This window comes from Mercenaria mercenaria, chromosome 7, assembly GCF_021730395.1.
Source record: "Mercenaria mercenaria strain notata chromosome 7, MADL_Memer_1, whole genome shotgun sequence".
Lineage (NCBI taxonomy): Eukaryota > Metazoa > Mollusca > Bivalvia > Venerida > Veneridae > Mercenaria > Mercenaria mercenaria.
This window is the reverse complement of record NC_069367.1, coordinates 22,251,341-22,276,247: the sequence shown is the minus strand read 5'-3', so window position 1 is coordinate 22,276,247 and position 24,907 is coordinate 22,251,341. Positions and strand designations below refer to the sequence as shown.

General features: G+C 32.1%; 1 protein-coding gene across 2 annotated transcripts in view; it reads right to left on the bottom strand.

The window, feature by feature from the left end:
- The window catches only part of LOC123554762 (retinal guanylyl cyclase 2-like), an 89,576-nt gene extending 65,738 nt beyond the window's left edge, over positions 1-23,838 (bottom strand). For both annotated transcript variants that reach the window (XM_045345074.2, XM_045345075.2), the window contains exons 1-3: positions 23,557-23,838; positions 21,048-21,134; positions 11,617-12,725 (exon numbers count right to left, since the gene is read on the bottom strand). In XM_045345074.2, the coding sequence (XP_045201009.2) occupies positions 11,617-12,202 (586 nt within the window). In that variant the 5' untranslated portion in view covers positions 12,203-12,725; positions 21,048-21,134; positions 23,557-23,838. The remainder of the gene's footprint in view (positions 1-11,616; positions 12,726-21,047; positions 21,135-23,556) is intronic.
- Between the last annotated feature and the right edge of the window lie 1,069 nt (positions 23,839-24,907).

Genomic DNA, 24,907 nt, shown 5'->3' with positions numbered 1-24,907 from the left:
TCCCCTTTACAAAGCCGCATGCAGTTTCACCTTTTGCTGTGCAAGGTATTAATGCTTCCATGAAATGTCATTAAAAAGATATAATCTTATTTTTAACATTGTTATTATATATTTATGTTTTTAAGGTCCTCTTTCTTGTAAGACGGTTGTCCATTAATTAGATCATCAAAGATATAAAACATTCAAACGCCAGTAAACATGCACTGGGAGTAATAGATCAACAGACAACCCTCTGGGAATAGCAGTATCATTATCTTGCTCATTTTCTAATGTAATATTGTAGAGAAATACTGCTTAAATGCGTTCTTACAATGTTTGTATTTGTCATTGCAGTTAAAACGTATTTTCTGTTTGTGTTCTTGATTTATTTTTCTGGAACTATGTGATATTCATGATGACTTCCTTAGCATTTTTAGTTCCTCAAAAATGTGCATGCCTAAAGAAATACATTTCAAATATGTTGAAAGTATCGGACTCTGATTGTAAAACTGTACATTTTGGAAATACATTCTTTATTTTGCTGTAATGTTTCTTTCATTAAAATGTATACAGAATATCGGCTGCTGTTCTCTCTACTGGGTTCTAAATACATAAAATGATGTTTCTTTCGTAATAATAATATTATGTCACAGGCTTGGAATAACACGTCTTTGTGTCCGAGCGTCAAAATTCTTTGCTCTAGATGTTGGTTTGGGGTGTAGAAGTCTTTATGTGAGGAAGCCATCTAGTTGGCATGGTTCATACCTGAAATAACAGCCGTAGGGGCTTTAAGTACCCCCCTACCGTTAATAGCTGTAAAATTGCCACATGACCTTAACTGTGTCTGTGTGGCTCCTAACCCAAGAAAAACATAAACAAGTTTTGGTTATTATTTTCATTTCTCTTTAAAATTCTTCTAAACTAAAGCTAACAGGTAACGAATATCAAACAATTCTGTCGCAGTCTTATTGAAAATGTGTCTTATGATTTATTGGAATTGGTGGGTTAAACAAATAAGAAACAAAACGACCTAGCTACTGAAATATTCATTCAATGTGTGGTATTCTGAATTCAGTACAACAATGGATTAAAATTTATATCTTTTTGTAATGGACGTGTCTTTTGAGTGCAAATTCGATTCGATTATGGTAAGCGCAGAAACTCTAGTAATCCATTGAACAAAGGTATTTTTGTACGTTCACGATTTTCACGAGAGAAAGCATCATTACCATATGGAGGACATACTGTTTAAGTCTTGACATTATTTACCAAATTGATGAAGGTTAAAGAACTGTGTCTACACCAAAATACAAGCATATATTTGGCACCGAAAATTGTTATCATTTATTTATTGTTTTCTCATTCTCGAAACATCTCAGGCATGCCAGCTACAGATATAGCCTTCTTCGATGGTCACACTGGCATTATAATTATATACATGTCTTGCCATTTTCATAACTGCAAATGCCTACTATATAGGTCTCTAAGAATAAAAAATAAGGTCTATTTCAATTATGGACGTTTTCTTGTAAACCTTCAGAAATATTTCATTTTAATGTCATCTTGATATGTTTGTTTGGGCGCTGAAACATTAACGGACAGTAGAAGTTTCATAAAGCATTTGAGCCGCGCCATGAGAAAATCAACATAGCGGGTTTGCGACCAGCATGGATCCAGACCAGCCGGCGCATCCGAGCAGTCTGGTCAGGCTCCATGCTGTTCGCCAACAGTTTCTCTAATTGCAATAGGTTTTGAAAGCGAACAGCATGGATCCTGACTAGACTGCGCGGATGCGCAGGCTGGTCTGGATCCATGCTGGTCGCAAACCCACTATGTTGGTTTTCCCATGGCACGGTTCATTGCAGTTTTCGTTTTTATATCAATGGAAAAAAATAAAACTTTCTACATCTAACTTGCTTAAAAAGATTTCATTGTAATGTTTGATTCTAATCTCATTAATTATACTGACGTTTTACGGATATGTAATCAGATATTAAACCAAACTCAAGTTTATTCCAAAGATATGACAGAAAGAAGTTAATAAGCTACTTTGTTTTTGTCGTTATATTCTGGAGGTATAACCCAATTCATTCGTTTGTAAATTGTGGAAGTTGTCGAATTTCTAGAATGTACTATAAGTTATTTGAGAGAGTTTTTTTTTTTAAAAAAAAGATAATAATGTTAAAAGTTTTTTTTTAAGTGTACAACAATCTTGAAGAATCATTTTAAATTTCTACCATTTTCAGCGTTGAGACGTCACGATTTCTCAATATGCGTGACGCTACGAGGGCAAGCAAGTATAATTTGATAACAACTACGTAAAAGATATGAAATAAAAAAAAAATCTGTTTTAGATGTCAGAACGAAATATCTTTCACTCGTGCTCACCAGCAGGCTTCTTAAACATATCACATCTGATGTTCACAAACAGAATCTATATCTAGTATATTCATGATATATTTTCTGCTGTGCAGTAAAATGTGAAAAGTCGAAATAGTCTCTGCTTTAGAGCCTCATTAAGACATGACGTGTTTCCCACATATAAAGCAATATTAAAATGAATTTATCTTTTCTGTTTGGTTCGTTGCTGTTAAATCAATCAGGTCGACATTATTTCTCAACGTGATTTAGAAAATCTTTTTTATTAATGCATTCTCACAGTAGAATAGTCTGATTTGTAAAAGCTTTTATTTCTCTCCTATAAGCAATCAATTCTTTTTCATAAGTAATTGTGTTAATATTACTCTGTTGGACGAACTTTACTTTTCACAACTTTCTAAATTACTCATGGGCTGCTAAGATGCTAGAAATACTATTTTATAAATCGTGTAAAGGGGTTTTATCAATAGTAATTTCTTATCACGTCACACATCACGGTTTTGGTGACGTAATCAATAACGTGGTGCTTCACTTTGTTCGTCGATTACGGCTTTCACATGATTCATCTCCGGTTACATGTTTTATGTAGGCCTAGTGCAATTCCGTCGAAAGATTGCCAGAAAACTCATTTTTACTGGTAGATAAAAAAGTAATATACCATCTTAAGTCAAGTTATTTTCCATTTATCTGTATAACAGAGTTTCGTTACTGTCTATCCTAGGGTCGAAACGGTTGTTGCACATGTTATTACCTCTGATGAACCAGCTGAAACAAGCTCAGAGTGCTACTATTTTGCAATTTTGCCTTCTATATTTCCAAAAGAGCTCTCTATGAAGTTTCCTTCTTATTGTTTCATCAACTTCAGACAGAATGAAGCTTTTGATGATTATGCTTCGGAGAGCGCTAAACAATTAAAACATTTCAGTTGAAAATCGATATATCGAAGTCGTTTATCTCAAAATTCTGGTTATCTCACAAACATTTCCAAGCCCCGTCCCCAGTACACGTGCACAAAAGATAATTTTATTTCAAATTTCAGTTATCTCAAAGTGAAACGCTCGAGCCCTTTGATTTAGGGATATTTTTGGCATCAATAAATTAATAAACTGTCTTAACTGATATTAGATGTGATGAAGTATTGAAACAAAGCTATGTGCCAAACTAGCTTTCGCTTTCCGTTTGCTAAACGACGAAAAAATAAACATTAACACAATTCTGACATCTTCTGTAGAATAACATTCACGTCTTAATGATGTACATTTTCACATACATGTCGGCGTTGTGAAAATCGTATTAAATGAAACATGTTACGCATTTTTACTGCAAATGCCTAGAATTAATCAAATTTAACCAGGGCATTTCAGCAAATACGGGAAAATTTAGCGAAAATTATTCAATACACAAAATAGATCCCAAGAGTAAATTACCCTTGAAAACTGATGACAATTTAATAGTCATTATTCCAGGAAGTGCCACAAGCACTCGAAGTGAAAAAAACTCAAGCAACATTACAATTCCGTTATGTTCTTTTAGAGTTGATACACAATTTGGTTTCCAGTTAAATGCTTTCATGCATGAAAATAATGAATAGCTAGTCTGTTTTATTCCTTATAAATTTGAGAAACTTCCAATGGTTGCAAGCCACATCAAGTCATATTTCAAATGTCTATAACTTACATTTTCTTCAAGAATATTGAATTTGTAATACAAGCATAGAAATCAAAAGAAAAGATGAGGTCATATTTTACGCAGGAAACTTATTTTCAGTCAAACAAGCATACTGTAAATCAGCTAACAAATAAGACCACAAATTGAAGTGGTGGTGTATGACGAAAGTCACCACGACAAATTCTGTAATGCAGTTAAAATGTTACTTAAATGTCATACATAGATATGTCATGTAAGATGTGCACAATATATGCAATAAAGGGAAAATACTCATTCGCGCAAAAACAGCGACAGTTATATGAATTCGCCATTTTTTTCCTCGACATTTCCGTATTTCGTGTCTGTTATAATTGAACGGAGCATTCCATTTTTTATTATTTGTCTCAGCTTAACCCTTGTTATGGCTTTAATTAGCGGGACAAGATAATTGAGCCGCGCCATGAGAAAACCAACATAGTGGCTTTGCGACCAGCATGGATCCAACCAGCCTGCGCATCCAACCAGCCTGCGCATTCTCTAATTGCAATAGGCTTTGAAAGCGAACAGCATGGATCCTGACCAGACTGTGCGGATGCGAAGACTGGTCTGGTTCCATGCTGGTCGCAAAGCCACTCTGTTGGTTTTCTCATGGCACGGCTCATACATGTATATTTAACAAACTTCACAGTATCGATTACGGGGGTTTAGAGTCGATCCTACACAATTTAAGTCATAAGGCGACTTTTCCAACTTTCAGATGATGGAGGAAGATCCCAGGTAGCCTCCGGACAATATTCAAGGCATGGTCAGACCCCTTAATATATTAGTTAGATTTGTATAATACTATAGTGTACACTTTTGTCCGGGCTATAGTATGCCAATAAAGACGAAATGTGAACAGGCAAATGGTATCCTATCAATGTGACTAATTATTTACAGAAGTAAAACTTTTAAAAATGTACAAAAAAAACCCCCAAAAACAGAAAAAGCTGAACATATGCAAGTAATTCTTATAAGTATAACTAATTACTTACAGAAGTAAATGGAACCTAATTGCACTAAGATTGAACTTGTCAGTGGTCACGCAACAGGATGTTATTCAGAAAGAGGATATATGTCGATAGCCAGGACAAATTTTGTTTACAAACTTTTACTCAGTACATTAAGTAGGCTAGGCTTACACAGAGAAGACACGTCACTTAACGACCTGATCCATTTGTTTTTCGTTTTTCTACACTTAATCCTATTATGCGTCGATGGTCACTTAAAGTACTAACCAGTACATTAAGAGTAATGAACCTGCATAATTATAAACGATGACGATATGATGCTAAACAAACATCTTTAATAAAATGTAGTCGGTATACTAGCTGGAATGGCTCCAAACTGGAGTCACGAATAAGGATTCCAGCGATGAAGATTATTTCTAATTAATCGGGAATATTAGTACGATATTGTGTACAAACTTATTATAAGCAGATTTTAATCGTGTTGCCACCTTTGCGCTATATACAGTTGAAATGCGATATCTCGAACTCGCTTGTTACTCAGACGATTTTTTTTTGTAATCATATGTTTATCACATATTTTACGTCATAATTTTTGTATAATTATTACACTAGTTTATTAATAATATTTGATATTGCCTCGCATTTATAATTGCATTCAACTCGAATAACAACTTCATTTTGAAAGTTCAGATTTTAATATTTAAAATACTAATTAAAATATAAAAGATATTCATATTTAAAAAAAAACCTATGGGAAAGCATGAGTTCCTTATCAGTAGTACTTGTAGAAAATCAAATGAGTTGAATTGATTGCCACAAACCCGATAACATTTTAGCATTACTTCTTATACACCGAAACCTAACAAACAGTAACCTAAACTTGCTGCTTTGAAAATTGAAAAATATAATTATACTGTTATCCTTGTTAGAATATATCTTTCTCACTGTTATAGACTCTTTTCTCTTCTTTTATTTCGTGATTGTGAGAAGGAAAAATAATATATATCGGATAAAGTTAAGTCCAAAAGACATAATCAGATTAATGTAATTAAAGTTGGAATAAGGTTTTATGGATATTCTGATTAGATTGTTACAATGCCTTACTGTAACGTTGCAATTTACAAGGATGCAAAAATGTTATTTACTGTCAGTTCTTATTAGGAGCTCTCTGTTCTGCCTGAAAGCTGACATAATGCATTTTGATATATCAGAAAACTTTCAAATGCATCTTCAATAACCTACACAGGTTCCTGTATTTGTCAACGGGGTGTTTAAACACTAAGTGTTGAAATTCGCAATTTCTCAAGGTACTAAAACAATTTCTAGAATACATAATTATCATACAAAATCATAAGACTCTGTGGATATTGACGTTTTGAGATATCAAACACAATTGCAAATTCAGCATATGTATTCTATATCACTTACTTTATTGATCTGATCCTGTCATCAAATTCCAGCAGAAATATTTTTCTATTTCAACTAAGCATACTTATCGTAAATTATTGCACTGACATTGTAGTATAAAAGTTACTACATGTACGTGTTAAAGGTATCATTATTGCATATAATACCTTTTTGGATTATTCAATAAAGTTGTTGATATTCGTTACCGCTTTAGTAGAGCATACATATTTTGTATGTACGATGGCAGCCGTTGGTATCACAGTTACCTAATTTTTCCTTAATATAATAGGGAAAAAAAACAAACACACGAAAAACTATAATAGTAACGTTAGCGAGTAAAATATCGCCAATGCGATTAACAGCGTTACATACATTACAAACAACGTTACATGTACATACATAAGCGACAAAATGCATTTAACAATACAGCAAAAGGTATATTTGTAATATCAGGCTATCGGATCAGTAAGATACGATAAGTTCCTATAAAATATTTTAAAAACTGAGAAATAAGAAATTTACGATAACATTGTTATTATTTCAAACATAATAGTCGTTAATCATGGTCAATCACTTAGGCATTCATAGCGTCTAGATATAATGTTTTAAGTTTGTGTATCCAGGTCTAATGTTTCCTGCTAATTGTGCTATTGTTAGCTGAAACTATAATAAGAATTTCCCCCACTAAATGAGACATTTACTGGAAAATATATATCATCCTTTAAACACTTGATTCCGCAGGGAATCGTAGTGTGATATTGTCTTATACAAATCATCAAGTTCTCCTTTGTTTGAACTTTAGCAAAGAGTTTGTTAAAAATATGTTATTGTTGAGAAATAGTTAATTTCTTTTGAAAACAACAGTAAATGTGACCTGTAACTATAGTCTCTTCCATCATTCTGACAGGAAAGCTTATTGGAACGTGATGTGTTTGCAGTAAACATCATATTTATTGAGACGATAATAAACAAAAAGCACATATTACAGAGGCCACTTTCAAGCCTTATACATCATTTAAGGCTATAAGCATAGAAGCATATGGCAGGACAAAAATTAAGATATCCACAAGAAAACATCTTGTCTCAAAGCCTGGGGTGCGGCCTTGACTAAAAGTCTTGACTAATATATACTGAATTAATATATTTGTGTGACTTTATAATGATTACTTGATGTGACAGTAATGACAGTAAGCTTGTGTTATAATTACACTTTAAGATGCTTTTATGTAAGAATGTTTCTCATTGCAGAGTTGGTGCAGCCGTTCTGCGCATGCGCGGAATTATTATCAAAAGGAACGCACGGCAAAAATACTCATTTTTTTGCATGTCCGCACGCATTTAGTGTATAATGTGCATAATATACTGACTAAAGGTTAGGGTTAGAATAACCATGGTTACAAAATATATAAATTTAAGGTGTTTTTGTTCAAATTTAGTTAATCCGGTATATACCGGAGTCTGTAATATATCACGGGCGCACCAACTCTGTATTTAGTCACAGCCTTTATGTAAACAGTGAGGAAGAAGAATCAAACACCGAGTAAACTTTTTTCTTACACATCATGTCATAATGCCTGACATTTTTTTCTGAAATTTAAACAAGCGTGAATGTGTCTTGCAGAGTCCTATGACACTCTTCTTTGCTTGATATATTAAATATCACTCACTCCATTTACTGCAAACCGTGTTGGTAAATTAATATATACATGTAGGTGTTAATATGTTTGTGATTCTGAACATATAATAGACATTTGATTTCTTATGCCTTTTATTACATAAATTTGTCATTATTCTGTTATTTAAACATCCTTTCCCGCTGAAGAAATGCGCGTGCCCACTTTACAATGTCTGATTTAATTTCAGCTTTCTTTGTGAAAGGCACTAGTGTTTCTAAAAATCTAAATCAATAGCACATCATGATTCTAGAATTACTGTTTAAGGCAGTTCTACATGCCCGACTACTTATTTCTGCTGTTAACTATAAAGATAATCAGTTTTAAAGAAAACAATTTCCAGTGCCAAGGAACATGCACTGGGGGTAATTTAAAACATTTTTTGTCAAAATGATGTACAGGTCCTGGCCTTTGTGCCGAATGGATAATTTCAATTCTGTACAATGACACCGCATGCAGACAAATAAGCCCGAAGAGAATAATGCTGCTATTTTTAATATTACATTTCTTCAGATGAAATATTTAAGATTTAATATAAACTTAATATAATTATCATATTATATAAATATTTCTGTATCTTGACAGAGTATTTAACCTTGGTATAAACCTGTCCGTGGCTACAGTCTAATTAAAGTACATGTATACGACAGTTGGAAACCTCTTTCATATCGGAAATAAGACTGGCGGAAATGTATTGCTGTTGTTGTCACTAGTCTTAGATATTAACAACGACCTAATTCGGACATTATTCAATCAGTGAGAAGTGGATTTTTATCATATTAATTATAATTATTTTTACGTCGCTATTATGGTCATCATTTTCATTATTTATACCAATACTAACAGTAACTTTGGTTGGTACAACAATAATGATTTCAAGTTTATCAACAACCATCTTAAATGGATGTAAGATTTCTGTCTGTTTTGTTCAACTCTTTTTTCATTGACTGTGGCCTCAAGTACGTATCAGTTTGAATTGGATAGATGTATTACTAGCTCAAGTGATGTTTCCTTATAAAAAGCAAACTTAAGGCGGAAAGTTGATACAATGTGTAAAATGGTGCCACTATCTAATAAACCAATCAGACTGACTGCAACGATTTTCTTCAAAAATATATAGACCTACATAATTCTTTTGTGTGTATTTGAATGCAAAAGATATATATGTTGTTTATCTTGTATGACAGGAAGATAAAAACAGGAATTAGTTATGAACCTTCATCTAAAACTTTATTTTTATCAATATATATTTTCAGTTATTACAATAAACCGTATAATACACATCACCGGAACCAAATATCGCATATGGGCGTCCTTAGATTTCTTTTTGTGTAAGAGAGTTTTCAAGGGAAACAATTCGTCATATATATAAGTAAAGCGATCTCTAGAATTTTCTTTGTTCACGACAGCTCCATTGCAAGGTAGACATCAAAAATTATTCACATTTCTTAAATTGTACGTTTAATATTCATTTAATTTATAAAACAAAACAAATGTTTATTGATGTTTCTTTATCAATTATTAACATTTTAAAAATACTTAATTGATACGAAATAATTACTAGTGACAATTTCTGCTTTATTTTAATTCGAAGCACATGGCGACCGCATTTTCAAACAGCGCCATGTTGATTTTAAAATTTAATTTTTTTTTAACAATCGTTTTTACTAAAATTAGAAAATAGGGATCTTTAAACATCAAGACATTGGATGTATGTTAAAACAAAAACAGCATGCTTTTTAATATGCAGTAAGTTCCTGCCTGGGAAGAATTAGTTTCTCTTAATTCTATCATAGATCTCATAGGCAGACAATTTAGTCATGGTATTATTGCACCCGTGGGACACTCACTGGAAGTAACTACATATTGATAGCACCACTGAGGCCATGCCAAATTGATTAATTGTTCTTCATCCAAAATTCATTTCCGAGGGAAAATATATTTCACGCATTCGCATATACAGAAAAAAAAGATCCAACAGTTTTATTCTAAGATGGTGAGGCTAATCAATAACAAATAACGACTACACGGGTTTTAAAACGACACCAAACCTGTGCAAAGGATATACCCGCTACTGGTTTAAAGCGATTCACTTATACACTTCCTCTGTTTAGTTAGATGCTATCATTAATTCATTCAGTATAAGCAGAGTGTATTTGACACAGAAGGTTGTTACGATACAAAATATGTGACGTAATAGAGTAGTCAATTATGTTGACTGCAAAAGCAAAACATCTCTTTATATAACTATAAGTTCATTTCGACATACGATTGTGAAGACAAATTTAATTTTATAAGCAGATATCATACACCAAATTTGTAAATTAATATATTATTTTTCAGAATATGTACATTTATATATTTTCACACCTGTAAATAAACAACTTTCTAGACTTTTTTATGGGCACAGGTATTATTAGGGAATTTGTTATTAGATACAATAACAATATAAAAATATCCCGCTCACTTCATACATCCAGACTAGTCTATTACAAAATTTACCAGGTTTTCTTCTATTCCCAAAAGGAATAAACACACCGCGTGCTCTAAATAAATACAGACACACATCTCAGCGGTCGTCTGCTTTTAATGGGAATTAGTTCACGAAAGAGTTTTCTTTAATTGATGTTACATATGATGAGAGTCTTCAACATTTCAACCGAGGTTTACTAATATGAGCCCGTCAAACTTGGAATCACTAGTTCTTGGAAAGTAGGTTTTCCTATTACTTCTATATCGATGTTCAGTAGTTGTAACATTTTTTTAAAGATCATCCTTTACAAAGATGTAGGTACTATGTTAACAATGCAAATAACTATTTATTTCTTGCAAAGTTATATTTCTTAAAATGTTTTAAACATTTCTGTACACATACTCATTATGGATCTGCATGTTCGATATTTTTCTCATTTCTATATCCTAGTACCAGGCAAAAGTCTATTAATTATGTTAATATGTGAGGAGTCTTAGCTTTAAATACTAATGACCGTCATTTATCCTGTTTTGATATTGCATTACTTTATATACAAGTGTCATTTTAAAGATATCCTTTCAATGTTAGTATGATAGATTACTCGTTCTATTTCAAGACACGCTTAAGCCTCTTCCAGGAAATTAATTCTTGCATTTGATGTGTGTTCTAAAATAAGAAAATGTGACATAGCTTTTGTCACAGGAAATTATAAATCAATCTCCGAAGACAACAGAGACACAAGTTGCTAATTACGTCAGTCCCTTATCGCTAGGCTGTACAAAAATTAATTAAATTAAGAAAAATAGAAAGTTTGTTATACAGTAACAAAAACAACAATGTGTTGCTTTGAAGTATTTTTGTCCTACTTAGTTTAGCAAAACAATAATGAAACGCTGGTAGAAACAAATAAAATCTATCGATGAAGCTTGAATAATGCGTCAAAATAAAGTTTACATAATGTACGTTATTGTTTTCAAAATTATAATCACCTAAAAGGATAATGCCAAATAAATTTTACATGGTTAGGTAATAAAGGTTAAGTCCTTACCTTTCTGCTGATCCGTGACCTTTGAAAGCAAATTTTCAATCTCTGTATCTCCGAAGTCATTCCTGACGTATTCTATTGTCGGTCTGAAACCGTCATGTGCTAATTCTATAAACATCTCATTCCCAAATGTTACATATTCAGATCTCTCTTCCGTTATAAGTAACACTTTCCTCCATTTAAAATGGGTCAAAACTATGCCGAGCACAGTGGCCACTCTTTGATAATTTGCACCTAACGACCACAGTATTTCACCATCTTTATGTCTATCAATACCACTTGGCGAAATGTAAGGCCTATTGAAAAATTCAGCAAATTTCATATACTTTTTATCATTCTCCAGATTCATTGTTCCAATAAACATATCTACAGTGTCATTCTTAATAATGGTTTCAATATTACCATTCTCTTCCATACAAATTTGTCTGAAAATATATTTGTTTGCTAATTGTAGTTCTGAATTGACCAATTTATTCAGATCGTTGTCAGTGTTAGGGCAGAGACCATCAAACAATACTATGCTAACGTTTCCGTCTTTAATCATTTCACAAGTTGTCAATAATAAGAGAAACGCAAACGTTCTCAACATTATTTATTTTTAATCATTTCACAAGTTGTCAATAACAAGAGAAACTCTAATGTTCTCTGCATCATTTATCTTTAATAATTACATAATTCGTCAATAACAAGAGAAACGCGAGCGTTCTCCATATTAGCTGTTTTCAATTATTTCACAAGTGGCCAAAAACAAAAGAAATCCAAATCTTCCATAAGTTGTCAGTACCAAGAGAAATTTAAACGTTCTCCACAGTATTTATTTTTTCGGTGTCTCTGAAATACCATGGTTATCGTCATATCCAACTGCCACACATTTTGCTTGCAGTTTCTTTGTCGGTGGAATATTATCATTGTTATTACATTGAAATATTTCTATTCAGTTATCCAAAAGTTAATTTCTCTGGTTCACATTTTCTGTTTCCTACAGGCATTTTTGTCTTGTCATCTGACTTTTGACTTCGAAAATGTCGTTTGTCTTTTCGTTATCTCTTAACTTCAGGATCGATTTCTAATCAGAAGTTTTTCAATTTTTGCAAGCATCTTGTATATGCTTCCTGAAATATAAAAAACATCTACATTGAAATGCTTAATTTAAACTTTTTTAAAATATATCACAGAATTTGAAATTAGTTTGAAACAATGCAGTTCTGCCAAAAGATAATTTAATCATGGATCGACAGCATAAATTTGGCGAAGTTTTGTCTGACAAGATCACGAATGAACATTCATTAATGTCTGGAGTGCAGAATTCTACAGAATTCTTGTGTTTTATGTTATTTATGATCTTTTCCATTGAACAGTTGACCTCCTTCATTGCATTTTTATAGTAAAAGTGTGTCTGGTGTTCGTTAACTGTATAAGGCAATAAAGTGTTCAGGCCTGTCTAATATACTTTGCCTGGTATGGTTAATTTCAATGCTGACTTGTTTAATAACAGTACTCATGGGCTGGTTAGTCAAAGGCATTAACGTTTAGTTTCAATGAAGAACCTAGTATACTGATAAGTTCTAGTTTATGATATCCTCTAGCATGCAGTTTAAATTAAAGCAGCCTACAATTTGAAAATAATATAATCGAAATAATATAACATGTGCTACTGCAAACGAACTGGCTAATTTGAAATCTATATTCAATTATCCATTGTATATTATGAATGATATTAGGTAAAATACACAATGCTTGCTGCCCTGTTACAATTTACTCACTGACACTCCATTTGCTTACTAGTATAGTATCATGCATGCTGGCACCTTACCATGCTTGTTGACATATACCATGCTGTGACATGATACCATGCGTGTGGAAGTTACAACTTCTTTGTGCTTACCTGATGTCTATATCATAATTTATTGGCAATGACATTTCGTGTACCGTACTGGAATATTTCAACATGCTAGGGTTATATGTTATCTGTAATGCATCAGAACAAATTCACGAAGTGATCAACCAGTAAGGAAATGTAATCAGCATAGGCAAAATGGGTAGCATAATGTCATTTCTAAAGTATATGTCACATTTTGATAAATAGGGGCGCTATGTTCAAGTGGCTTGTTTTTTCCGTAACTTTGAATAAATTATTTGCGGAAAGATTATCGAGGATATTCGAATATGTATAGAGATCTAACAATAGTTACTTCCCCTTTTTACAAATCGCCATTTGTCTTAACTTTATTTATTTTTAATGTTGCGTTTATTAACAAGTGACGTGTTATATAAATGGAAGACTTACAGTTTGAAATTCCTGAGATTTCACAAATTAAACTGGCTGTTAAGGACAGAATTTTGCAGATTGCTAATAATTAATAACTGATAGCAAATGGTTTAGCCAAGAGCTAATTAAAATCCGTTATAGGCCGGATATTCCCGTTACCTTTCGTGAAAACTACGAACTTGCGCCCCCTGGTATCAAAATGTGACGTGCAATGTTGCACTTTGCATTATGCTTACTTTCAACTTGCTTAGTGGTTGATTGCATCTTTCACATTGTGTGGTCACATCGTGTATTTTCTTCTGTGAGCATTGTAACTGTGCAATGTTGCTTATATACAGTCCCGGCATGTTGAAATATTCCAATACGGTACACGGCACTGTCATTTTGCCAAATGAAATTATGATATAGACATTAGGGTCTAAGCAGCAAAGAAGTTGTAACTTCCAGCACGCATGGTATCATTGTCAGCAAGCATGGTATCATTGTCAACAAGCGTGGTATCATTGTCAACAAGCATGTTAAAGGTGCCAACATGCATGATTACTATACCAGTAAGCACAATGGGAGTGTCAGTGAGTAAATTGTAACAGTCAGCAAGCATTGTGTAATATTTACCTAAATATCATTCCATATAATATTGCGGACATTTATTCTACTTTCAAAAAAGTAATAAAGCATGTAATATCATTTATGTGCAAAATAAATAATCAAAAGCTACATTTTGTTTTGATTATTGCGAATGTAAATAAGGACATGAATTGGCTTTGTTTAGGTCAAACATCCACAATGTGATATAATTAACATAGTTTATATGAATATGTAAATGTTTTTTTTTCTGTCAACCAATAATGTAAGTTTTTTTGTTGTTTTCTCTACTAGTTTGTGTATATTCTGCGTAAAAGGATATAAACACAAAGACAAAAAGTCCGATAGAAATAACTTTTTCCCAAGAACGCAGCATTCCAAACATCTGTGTATGCAGTGATGTGTAAACAAATTACTTTGACACACGAATACATATATTAGACATAATGAACAAACAAAACAAATACGTTAAGAAAAGGTAGGATTGTCAGTGGCAAAACACCAGTTTAAACCAATTAATTGCTATTGAAGTTATATTTAAGAAATGTGTAATTTTCACAATCCAGTATAAATTTCACTGTGTTTCATGTTAAAAACATTGAAACTTGGCATCTAATCTATAAGAACATCGAGACTAGTTGACACTTTTACTTTCTGTCCAGGGATGTAACACTAAAATCAACTTATTTGACATGGTATTTGCAGCATGAGTCAGAAACCATTATAGGGAAGTTCGTACGAAAAAGAGGAAATAGATAATGTTTTGTTTTTCTACTACACACACTCGTTATTTTCCATTGGGTATTTCTGCTTAGATCTGAAGGAATCTCTCTGTCCTTATCATACCATACGTTGATTGACTGGTTGTCAAGATATCTGCCTTTTATTACAAACCTATAGTCTGTAACGAGAACATGAATATTCCCTAGATATGGAATAATAATATCGCTGAAGTACGGTTTTCATTTCCGCATACCACAATAACTTGATCAAATGGCACGTGTATGCTTTGTTTAGAGTTATCTCCACAGGGATTTGTCTAAAGAAAATATCAGCCATCTCGGACAAAAAAAACTTCATAGATATAACAATTATTGCTAAACCTGGTTTGACACTTCGGTTAGTTACACATTTAAAACTGCTCAGCAAGACGATAAGTCTTTTTAATAGTATAAACAATAACTTTTAGTCATGTAATATATTGAGGAATCTCTACAAAATAGCTTGCAAGGGAACCCTTTAAAATTAGCAGTGAACTTCTTGCAAGTATTTACTTAACTGAACTGTGTTTTGAAATATAACAATTACAGTCTGCAGCACTGTACTATTTTAAACGACATAGAAATCAGTAGACTTTACAGATAATTCTGTTTTAGAATTAGTAAATTATTGTTTTACGAGTTTTCCTACACTTATTCAAGCCAACCCAAGACCTCTGTACCAAAACCAGCACCTGATCTTCTTATCCCTTTAAATTATTGAGTGAAATAATACGTATATATAGAATATGTCGATGTCGTGATAACTACCCCACGTGACATAACATAGACAGAGTGTCGCCGTCATTAAATTTATATTTTTGAAATATGGTGTTAATCCCATGATACAATTCGAAGTTGGTCAATTGACGTTCCCATTTCTACGACACTAGAAAACATACGGATAACAAAATAATGATATGCTATATTCTGTTATGTACTAATATTGCTGTTATTAATTTCTATAAATGCAGGTTTCCTCCAACATCAACAGTGTTGGTTGTTTTATCAAATTACTGCAAGGGTAAAAATAGTAAAAGAACATTAATGTGCTTGATTGCACTCTATAATCCCAAAGGTCTATGATTAGTATCCTGTAACATGTGTAACATCCGGAATGTCGAATTAATAAAACTCGTTAGGCACTATCTTGTTTAATCGAGAGTAAAAAAAAGAAAACGGTTCAGCTATTTTGTCACGTATGGTATTTATTTAGGTCACCCAATAACAGGACATATAGCTTTAGGAAGAATATAGAAACATGTAATGATACAATATTTTTACAGAGTTCCGTTCGCTAGACTCTATGTACAACTGAAACCCGAAATTATAGAGAAAACCTACAAGACAATAACGCATAACATGTGCTTCAAGAGTTATTTTCTTTGATTAAATTCGTCAAAAATGTATGAGGATGCTTCTCACGAACTGTTTTTTCTGAAATAATAAATTTAACTGTTTCACGGCTTAAAGGCAGCACAAATCCTACATTGATATGTAAGAGGCAAGATCAAACCGAAGATCCTTAATGTTTTAATCTTTTATGTTTAAAGCAGCATGCCTCTAGATTTGGCTAAAAAATAATCTTTCTTTCAAATTGAAGTTTGGTCATATTATGAACATTAGAATATGAATTTTTGTTTCCAAAATATTTAAAAAATTCAAAATCAAGAAAAAAAGATGACACCGCGTCAGGAATCGAACCCCGGACCACCGCGGCAATAAAGACATTTTCCCGTCGTCGTAACCAATAGCGCTATAGCTGAAGTAGTGAATAATGACTTCAAAATATAGATATTTATAATCGAGACAGTTTACCTGGAGTAAAAACGTGACAAACGCTTTTCGATTTTCATCTTAAAAAGTAGTAAAAAACAGCAAATTCGCATGTGTTTCCTTAACATAAAGTTTTTCAGTAATTAAGTTTGAAAGCCTTCTTAAGAAATATAGCATTTATTTCAAGATATCTAAAAAAAATATTTTTTGCTGTCGAACGATCTGGGGGCATGCTGCTTTAAATACTTTGAACAGTCATTAACCATATTTTATCAAATATCTGCGACTCATTCAGACCCTGTTTAGGCCACTTAAATGATATGTTTATCAAATGTTTGCGACTCATTCAGACCCTGTTTAGGCAACTTAAATGATATGTTTATCAAATATCTGCGACTCATTCAGACCCTGTTTAGGCCACTTAAATGATATGTTTATCAAATATCTGCGACTCATTCAGACCCTGTTTAGGCCACTTAAATGATATGTTTATCAAATATCTGCGATCATTTGAGATAGCAACGCTGCAACAACAGAATAATTTGACGTTAATCTTAGTTGTTATCTTTGAATTGTATCAGCAACACCAGTGAAAGTAAACATCTTGTGTCTGCCGGCCAAAATTTGATATTTTGTTATTAATATAATTATTATACTTTTAGCACCGTCTTTGCTAAAACATTGAAGCTAATGTTTTTGCATAGAGAACTCCATTTCCACAACATGTTTCTGTCCAAATGCTAGTTACAATATATTGCTAAGTTTGTCAAAATATTGCTTAATGTGTCTACAAATGGAAGTCTATAATAGCAGTACGGAATACTTGGTGTTCTTATCAGAATATAATTCATTTGTCACACTTTCTGGATGATGCACAAATGTACAAGAATAGACTGTCAGATATATGAATGTTCTCAAAGTTTTTATTGCGACTTGTCAGAAAAAAAAACAGACTTAATTGTGTGACAACGACTTAAAACACATTCAAATAAATAATTCAAATAATTCGTGAAATGTTTAATATTCATAAATGAATTCAGTGAATTGGTATTCTCCGCCGTTCACCCTCGAAGAAGAATTTAATGTCTACAATAAGCATTTAAATGCAATTGAATTTAAGTCTCTTTGAAAACCCCTCATTCATCGATGACCATTTGTCTATATTTAGTAATACTTATCTTCACCCAAGCTACCCAAAATGAAACAAAACATCTGTAAAGATATAGCCTATAAAGTTAACATTATAGTACGAAGGGCCATAACTCATGTGGTCCTCAAACAATTTCACAGAAGCTTGCAGGGGAACATTTCCAAATTACACTTAATATTATTTTCATGTTTTATTGCAATCCTTCAAACCTTGTCTGAGATAAGACTCTTGACGACAGAAAATGGAATGAAAACACTATTCATGTAATATATTATGCAAGTACAAATTGCTATGAATCTCGTTTACCTCAAGCAATCTTGCAGAGTGGCATTTCTCTACAGCAGTTAACATTTCTACCATGTTGTCTTAAAATACTCTAAACCATGTCATAGATATGGCTTCAGACGGACGAAAGGAAAGACGGACGAATGGACGAACAACGCTATAATTGTATCCCTCCTTCTTCGGCGGGGAATGATTAAGGTGACTACGAACATTGCAATTTTCTGAAAACGCTTGACATGCTCATATTCTTAGAATTACGTGTTATCACAGCATATCATATAATGCAGACTGTATACCAATTAAACACTATGCACTTTCAACTATTAATGTATACTTCTTGATACATGTATTTGTTTACACTAGTACTGTCACTGGTGCTTCGTGTTAAAGAAATATTAGTAATGGACAATTTTTCTGCTTATTTTATGAATTGTATTAAATCAATACTGAAACAATGGCAATTATAGACACGTGGAATGCCGTGCGTGTTGTCTTTCTCTTACATAAACGTGACCGTACCAAAAAATTAGGAACAAGTTGTACCAGAGTTAAAATCATATTTTACTAACACGTGTACCAGCGACTCCGTACCGTTATTAAACACCCAAGCGTCTGTTACAATATGTAGCTGCTTTTAGACAAACATGTTGACGCATGGCACTGTTGAACAACATATTTTCTTCAAATATTTAGTTCATTTTTTAAATCTATTAACAGACTATAAACAACAGTGCATCAGAGAGATGTTATTATTTGATGGTTATAAGTTCACGACATGTATGTATCTTTTGATAGGTTGCTTATAAGAGTTACTACAAATTCTGAGAGAACGCAAGGGTTATTTTGGTTACCTTAGTTTATAAAATATACTTAAAAGGGTATAAAAATGATATTAAACAAATACTAATATTTTATTCACAATATTTTACAACCGTTACAGATCTTTATTGATTAACTGTAATTATTTTTCATAAAACTGTAAAATAAAGTACATTACTTAGAATAGAATTGGAATTGATACTGATACGCAAGCGCCTGAGGTTTTCCTAAAAAATAACACATGTTGATTTAAACATGGCTAACAATCTGAAATTTACAGTATTTGAGCACATCCATATAATTGTAGCTGTTGTTATCAGGAATAAATTACACATCTATGATTATACACCATTCATAAATACAGAACAAAAATTATGTAACCTATAGCGGCTAGAAAATGTCTTTCTATTTGAATGTAAATTTCATGAACATATTAATCACAATATGCTCTTTGCCTTATTATTGTAGAGCCTCCGCTGTACATGACATAATATATTTTCATCATAAAACATAAACAATACATATGGAAGCCCTGTAGTGCCATTTTCACTTATGTCTACGGATTTGTGACACTTGAGTTATGAGTTACTTGTTATTTGCGACTTGTGACTTACGACTCCAAAGTCAAGAGTTTGCAATGTTAATTCTTTTTAAAGAAAACGACAAAACGCATTTCATATTTTTATGCAACTAATATGGTAGAACACCTTTGGTAGCCAGTATGTCATTAAAGCAGACAACATATATCAGAACTCATTTCATAATGACTCGACTAGAAATGTCATTACAAGTTTAATAGCCACAAAGTCAAAACTAGTATTTTATCATTTTGTTTATATTCTGCACATTCTTCTTTTATAATATCAAAATAGCATTCATAATAACTTGCAATAATAGCTTATTGATATATCTTTTTACATTTTTAGTATTAACTGTAGTGAATAAAGCTAGTCTATATCCTATGTCCACTGATTATTGTAACATCATTCCTCTAAGAAGATCTCTAGAATAGACTGGGCTTTTGTTTCTATGAAGTGTATTATGACGAAACAAATGATAGAAAATGTACTATGATCAGTCTAGTGGCTAGTCTACATTATTGGTATCTGTCGGAAATTATTTCGATAACGTAAAATATACTGCACCGGGTACCGTAAAAGAAATTTAAAAAAAACATGCTGATATGGGGTGTATTTAAAGATATTATTTCAAATATTAAAAGGTGGAGACTACACACTAACTGTACAATACTCAGCGTTTACTAAAATAAAATGTGACATAAATATGATAAAGAAACATAAGTTATAATAAGAATTCTGTATTAGGAATGTTACCTAGAAATCACCATTACAGACAAAAGTCAAATCAAAAATAATATGTTTCCTTACAATACTCAAAATTAATCAAACAAAAGTATTCACTAAAATACCATGCGAGAGATCAATAAAGTCGTTCTTTCCTGTCAATTGTGTAAATCTAAATCCGTTGGACTTTTTCTCATATAAATATTTCGTAAGTACATTTGTAGTATTCTTATTATTCTACCCAACTTTATATATAATTCAGTAGTTTTAAGTGTTCTATTTTATTCTGTGCTCGTAAATTGCTTCTTGAAATATTAATTTTTTACTGAATTATTAAAACATAACAGTGAAATATATCACTAATTTTACAATGATCCTATTTTTGAAACAATTTTGTTAAAATAATTCAAAAGATATCAGATAAAAGAGAATTCGTTTATTTCAAAGGTAAGATAAAAAAAATTTCACCCGTGGCCGCCAGAACTTACTTTGCAATCGGTGTTCACAAGCTGCATATTTCCACAGTCAAGCAGTTCTTTTTCAAAGTTTTAATTATTGACTTTCTGCACATTGCACTGAAATACACATCAAACAGATCAAGCTTTTTACCACGTTGTAAAATGGATATTAGCGTGAGTTTACAACCTGTTCATAACGCCATTATATAAGTATTACTAATACATAATAGTTGTGTTTAAATAATATACAGTAAAATAGCACTTTGAGTATTGTTGAAAAAAACGTTCAACGATCATATTTAGATCTTTGGGATTTTAAATCTATTACGCTTTATTATCTTAATGTCCTTTGAAAAGAAATTTAACTTACAACGTTGTAACAATAAGATATGATTAAAACAAGATTTACGTCACACGATATCAGTTATTGAATGACATTTGATGAAAGGCGCAAATAAAAACGAAAATAATGTTTGGACTAAAATTAATATAGCAAATAGAGAAAAACTGAGGAGAAAATAAATATGTCTCTTTAACTATTCCCCTTTATTTCTTTTGCGTGATATGTTCACAGTGCTATCACGTGGTCTCTAAGATTCGTTTGACACGCTTTCCTGTTATTGTAGTTCGTTATAGTCCATTCATCACCTCTGACTTTTATTTGAGTAACCTGATTACCGGACAGAGATTTCCGAAAAGAATATATTTTGGGTTACACTGCCAAAATGATCGATACCAACGTGCTTGAGTGAGGTTATCCCCGTTCGAATGTTAAGAGTAAAATTCTTTTGCTTTAAACCTTAAACTTTCAACATGTCTTCTCAAATGAAATGTAGTGAACATAAAGATGTAATTCCGGCTCCAGAACATGTAGAATGGCCATGTTTGTTCACATTAGTTTTTGTTTTTTTGTTTTGTTTTGGGTTTAACGCCGTTTTTCAACAGTATTTCAGTCATGTAACGGCGGGCAGTTAACCTAACCAGTGTTCACGGATTCTGTACCAGTACAAACCTGTTCTCCGCAAGTAACTGCCAACTTCCTCACATGAATCAGAGGTGGAGGACTAATGATTTCGGACACAATGTCTTTTATCAAATAGTCACGGAGAACATATGCCCCGCCCGAGGATCGAACTCGCGACCCCGCGATCCGTAGACCGACGCTCTACCTACTGAGCTAAGCGGGCGGGCTGTTCACATTAGTAACGGCGTCAAAAGAGTATTCTGCGTGTAAAGCTTTTTTTAACAACTACTATTGTTTGAGGATGTTAAGCTTTCAAAGAGTTATACTCTCAAAACTTAGCAACATTTTGTCTATTTACAACAAAGTAAATGAAAGGGAATTCAAAATTGTGAGCTACGAACCGTGGTTTGAGTAATTTATATCTGGGTTTGAAACACATAGTATAGTATGCATTAAAGCTTTCAAAAATGCTAATGAATCGCACATTCATCTTATATTTTTTAAGTCATCAATAGTAAATAGTGAGGTATATTTTTAATTTGAAATGATACAATCTCTTGCTATAAGACAAATTGCAATTTCTTTTTTCTGCTTATAGAATGACTGACAAATTCAATTAAGGTTAAAATAAATAATTGCAAGAAAATGTTATTACCTAATTCAGACGAGTTCTCTATTAGTGAAAAGTCCGGTTAAAGCTTACCGCAAGGATCTCATTTACAACTTTAATAACAATAATATTGATGTAAATATATAAAACATCCCATCATTGGAAGTTATCATGTAAATAAAACTACTGGTAGAATTCAAGGTACTAGCTCATACCCATTTTGTATCTCAAAATTTATATAAATCGTTTTGTTAACAATAACAATTTATGTAAAATGATAACTCAGAAAAATATTAATATAATTTCCTCGAAATATTAATATAATTTCCTCGAATTGATTTCAAGATTCCCAAGCTTTCTGAAATCTATTTTTGAAATTGCTTTAATATAAACTTTTTTACCACAGATTTCCTAGCCAATTAACCGGTCATACCTTATTGCAGTTTCCGTCAGTTGTTAAAATACTAAATATTAACTTTTCGTCTACTGCAAATAAAATGTGAAACTTTAATACTGTACTTCAGAGAAGTTGTTTTCGCTTTTTAAATTTTTATTCCACATTCGGATTATCTTTTGAGTATGTAAAGATCAGTATACCCCGTTAGTCACAAGTGTCGTTTACAGTGTGAAATGGAAGGATTGTACCTCAACTTTTCATATTACATTAACAATATCAGCCAAAAATATAATTACGCCATTCAATGTTCTAAAATTGTTGCGTATTTTGACTAAATTGTTTTATTACACATTTTTGTTTGGCCTAATTTAGCATTCGTAAAACTTAAATGTTATATACTTCACCAGCTGCTGAATTGTTTTTCTCAATTATTTGAAAGTATCAAAATCAGAATACTTATCTGTACACACGTAATTACTATAACAAAGAGGACATTTTCGACATGAATACTATTAAATAATCAATTAAAGTGAAAATTATACAATAAAGCTGAAGCATGTATACATACCACTAAATTGAGATAGTGCATTTTAATATCCTAGTCCGACGGAAAGAAATAACAATAAAATAGGTTAGACATTCCACAACAGAATTACGTAGAAATGCTCTATTTTGTCACACATATATTACAAATGCAGTAATTAAATATTTTATCTATCAAAAAGCAAAGGTTTTCAAAACACAAACATTTGTTCAAATGAAGAATCCAAATTCAGTTTACGACTTCAATGAAAAGTCCAGCTGACATCACAGAGTTTGTCCAGCACATCGATATCTGCTTATACAGACCGTTTTCTCAGTCTTCAATACTTCTGATGCAAGCAGCATTATTGGAAAAACAAGACCACAGCATATTATATCTAAGCTGCAATAAGGTCTTTTGTTATACAATATAATACCATCACGCCTTCCCGGATTTAAAATGAACTCGAGGTACCCTGGTATATAATGAATATTTATGTTTTTCTCCGCATTTAGTAACAAATTTCTTAAAGCTACATAATATAAAGCTTTTCACATTGTAAAAGTACAGACATTGTTTTTTATAACGTTTAGCCTAGTTTAAGTACAAGCGTAAAAGGGTTACATAGTTTTTGTGCAGTACATGAGTTATAAAGCACGACAAAGATTCGTATCATACAGTTTCTTTGATTTTACCATAGTTGACACTAAAGAATTAAAAGAATCTAATAATATATTACATTATTTTTTAAAGTATTACTTTATCCTTTATAAAACGAAAAGTTAATTAAACCGAAAATACACATATGTTATTTCCATAAGGCTAAATACTAGTACATTTGTAAATATGTGCAAACAACCTTATTGATAAAACCTTTACAATATTAAGTTTAGGTACCAGAATGGTCCTGTAACTAAACGGGGGTGGTTTGTGAGGTCAATCATTAATTGGCACATTGGCGCATTTTACAACAGTTACTTTAAATTGACAATGTATATCATATATGATTCTTAAAAACAATTCTATGAAATATTTTAATGCATGTTTTTGAATAAAGTTTACATTTTTCTAACTTATAATCATTAAGTTAACTGACTAGTAATCAACAATTTTCATTAACCGCAATATAGTCTTTAATCTTAACTGAAGACATTTTATCAAATCATGACCGACAGCGTAACCCTCTTAACACATTATACAGTACGAGTTGACACTGAATAAATAAAGATTCTCAGAAGAGATATTGAATTCAGAATCACACTAAATAGGCAATATTCTTCTATAGACGTCGTTTATTACGTCCATTCTATGTCCCGATCAATTTATATTATATCGGACTCCTTTGTCGGCTGTCTGTTTTTACGCTTCTATGACGGAACAAAAATGATAACTACTA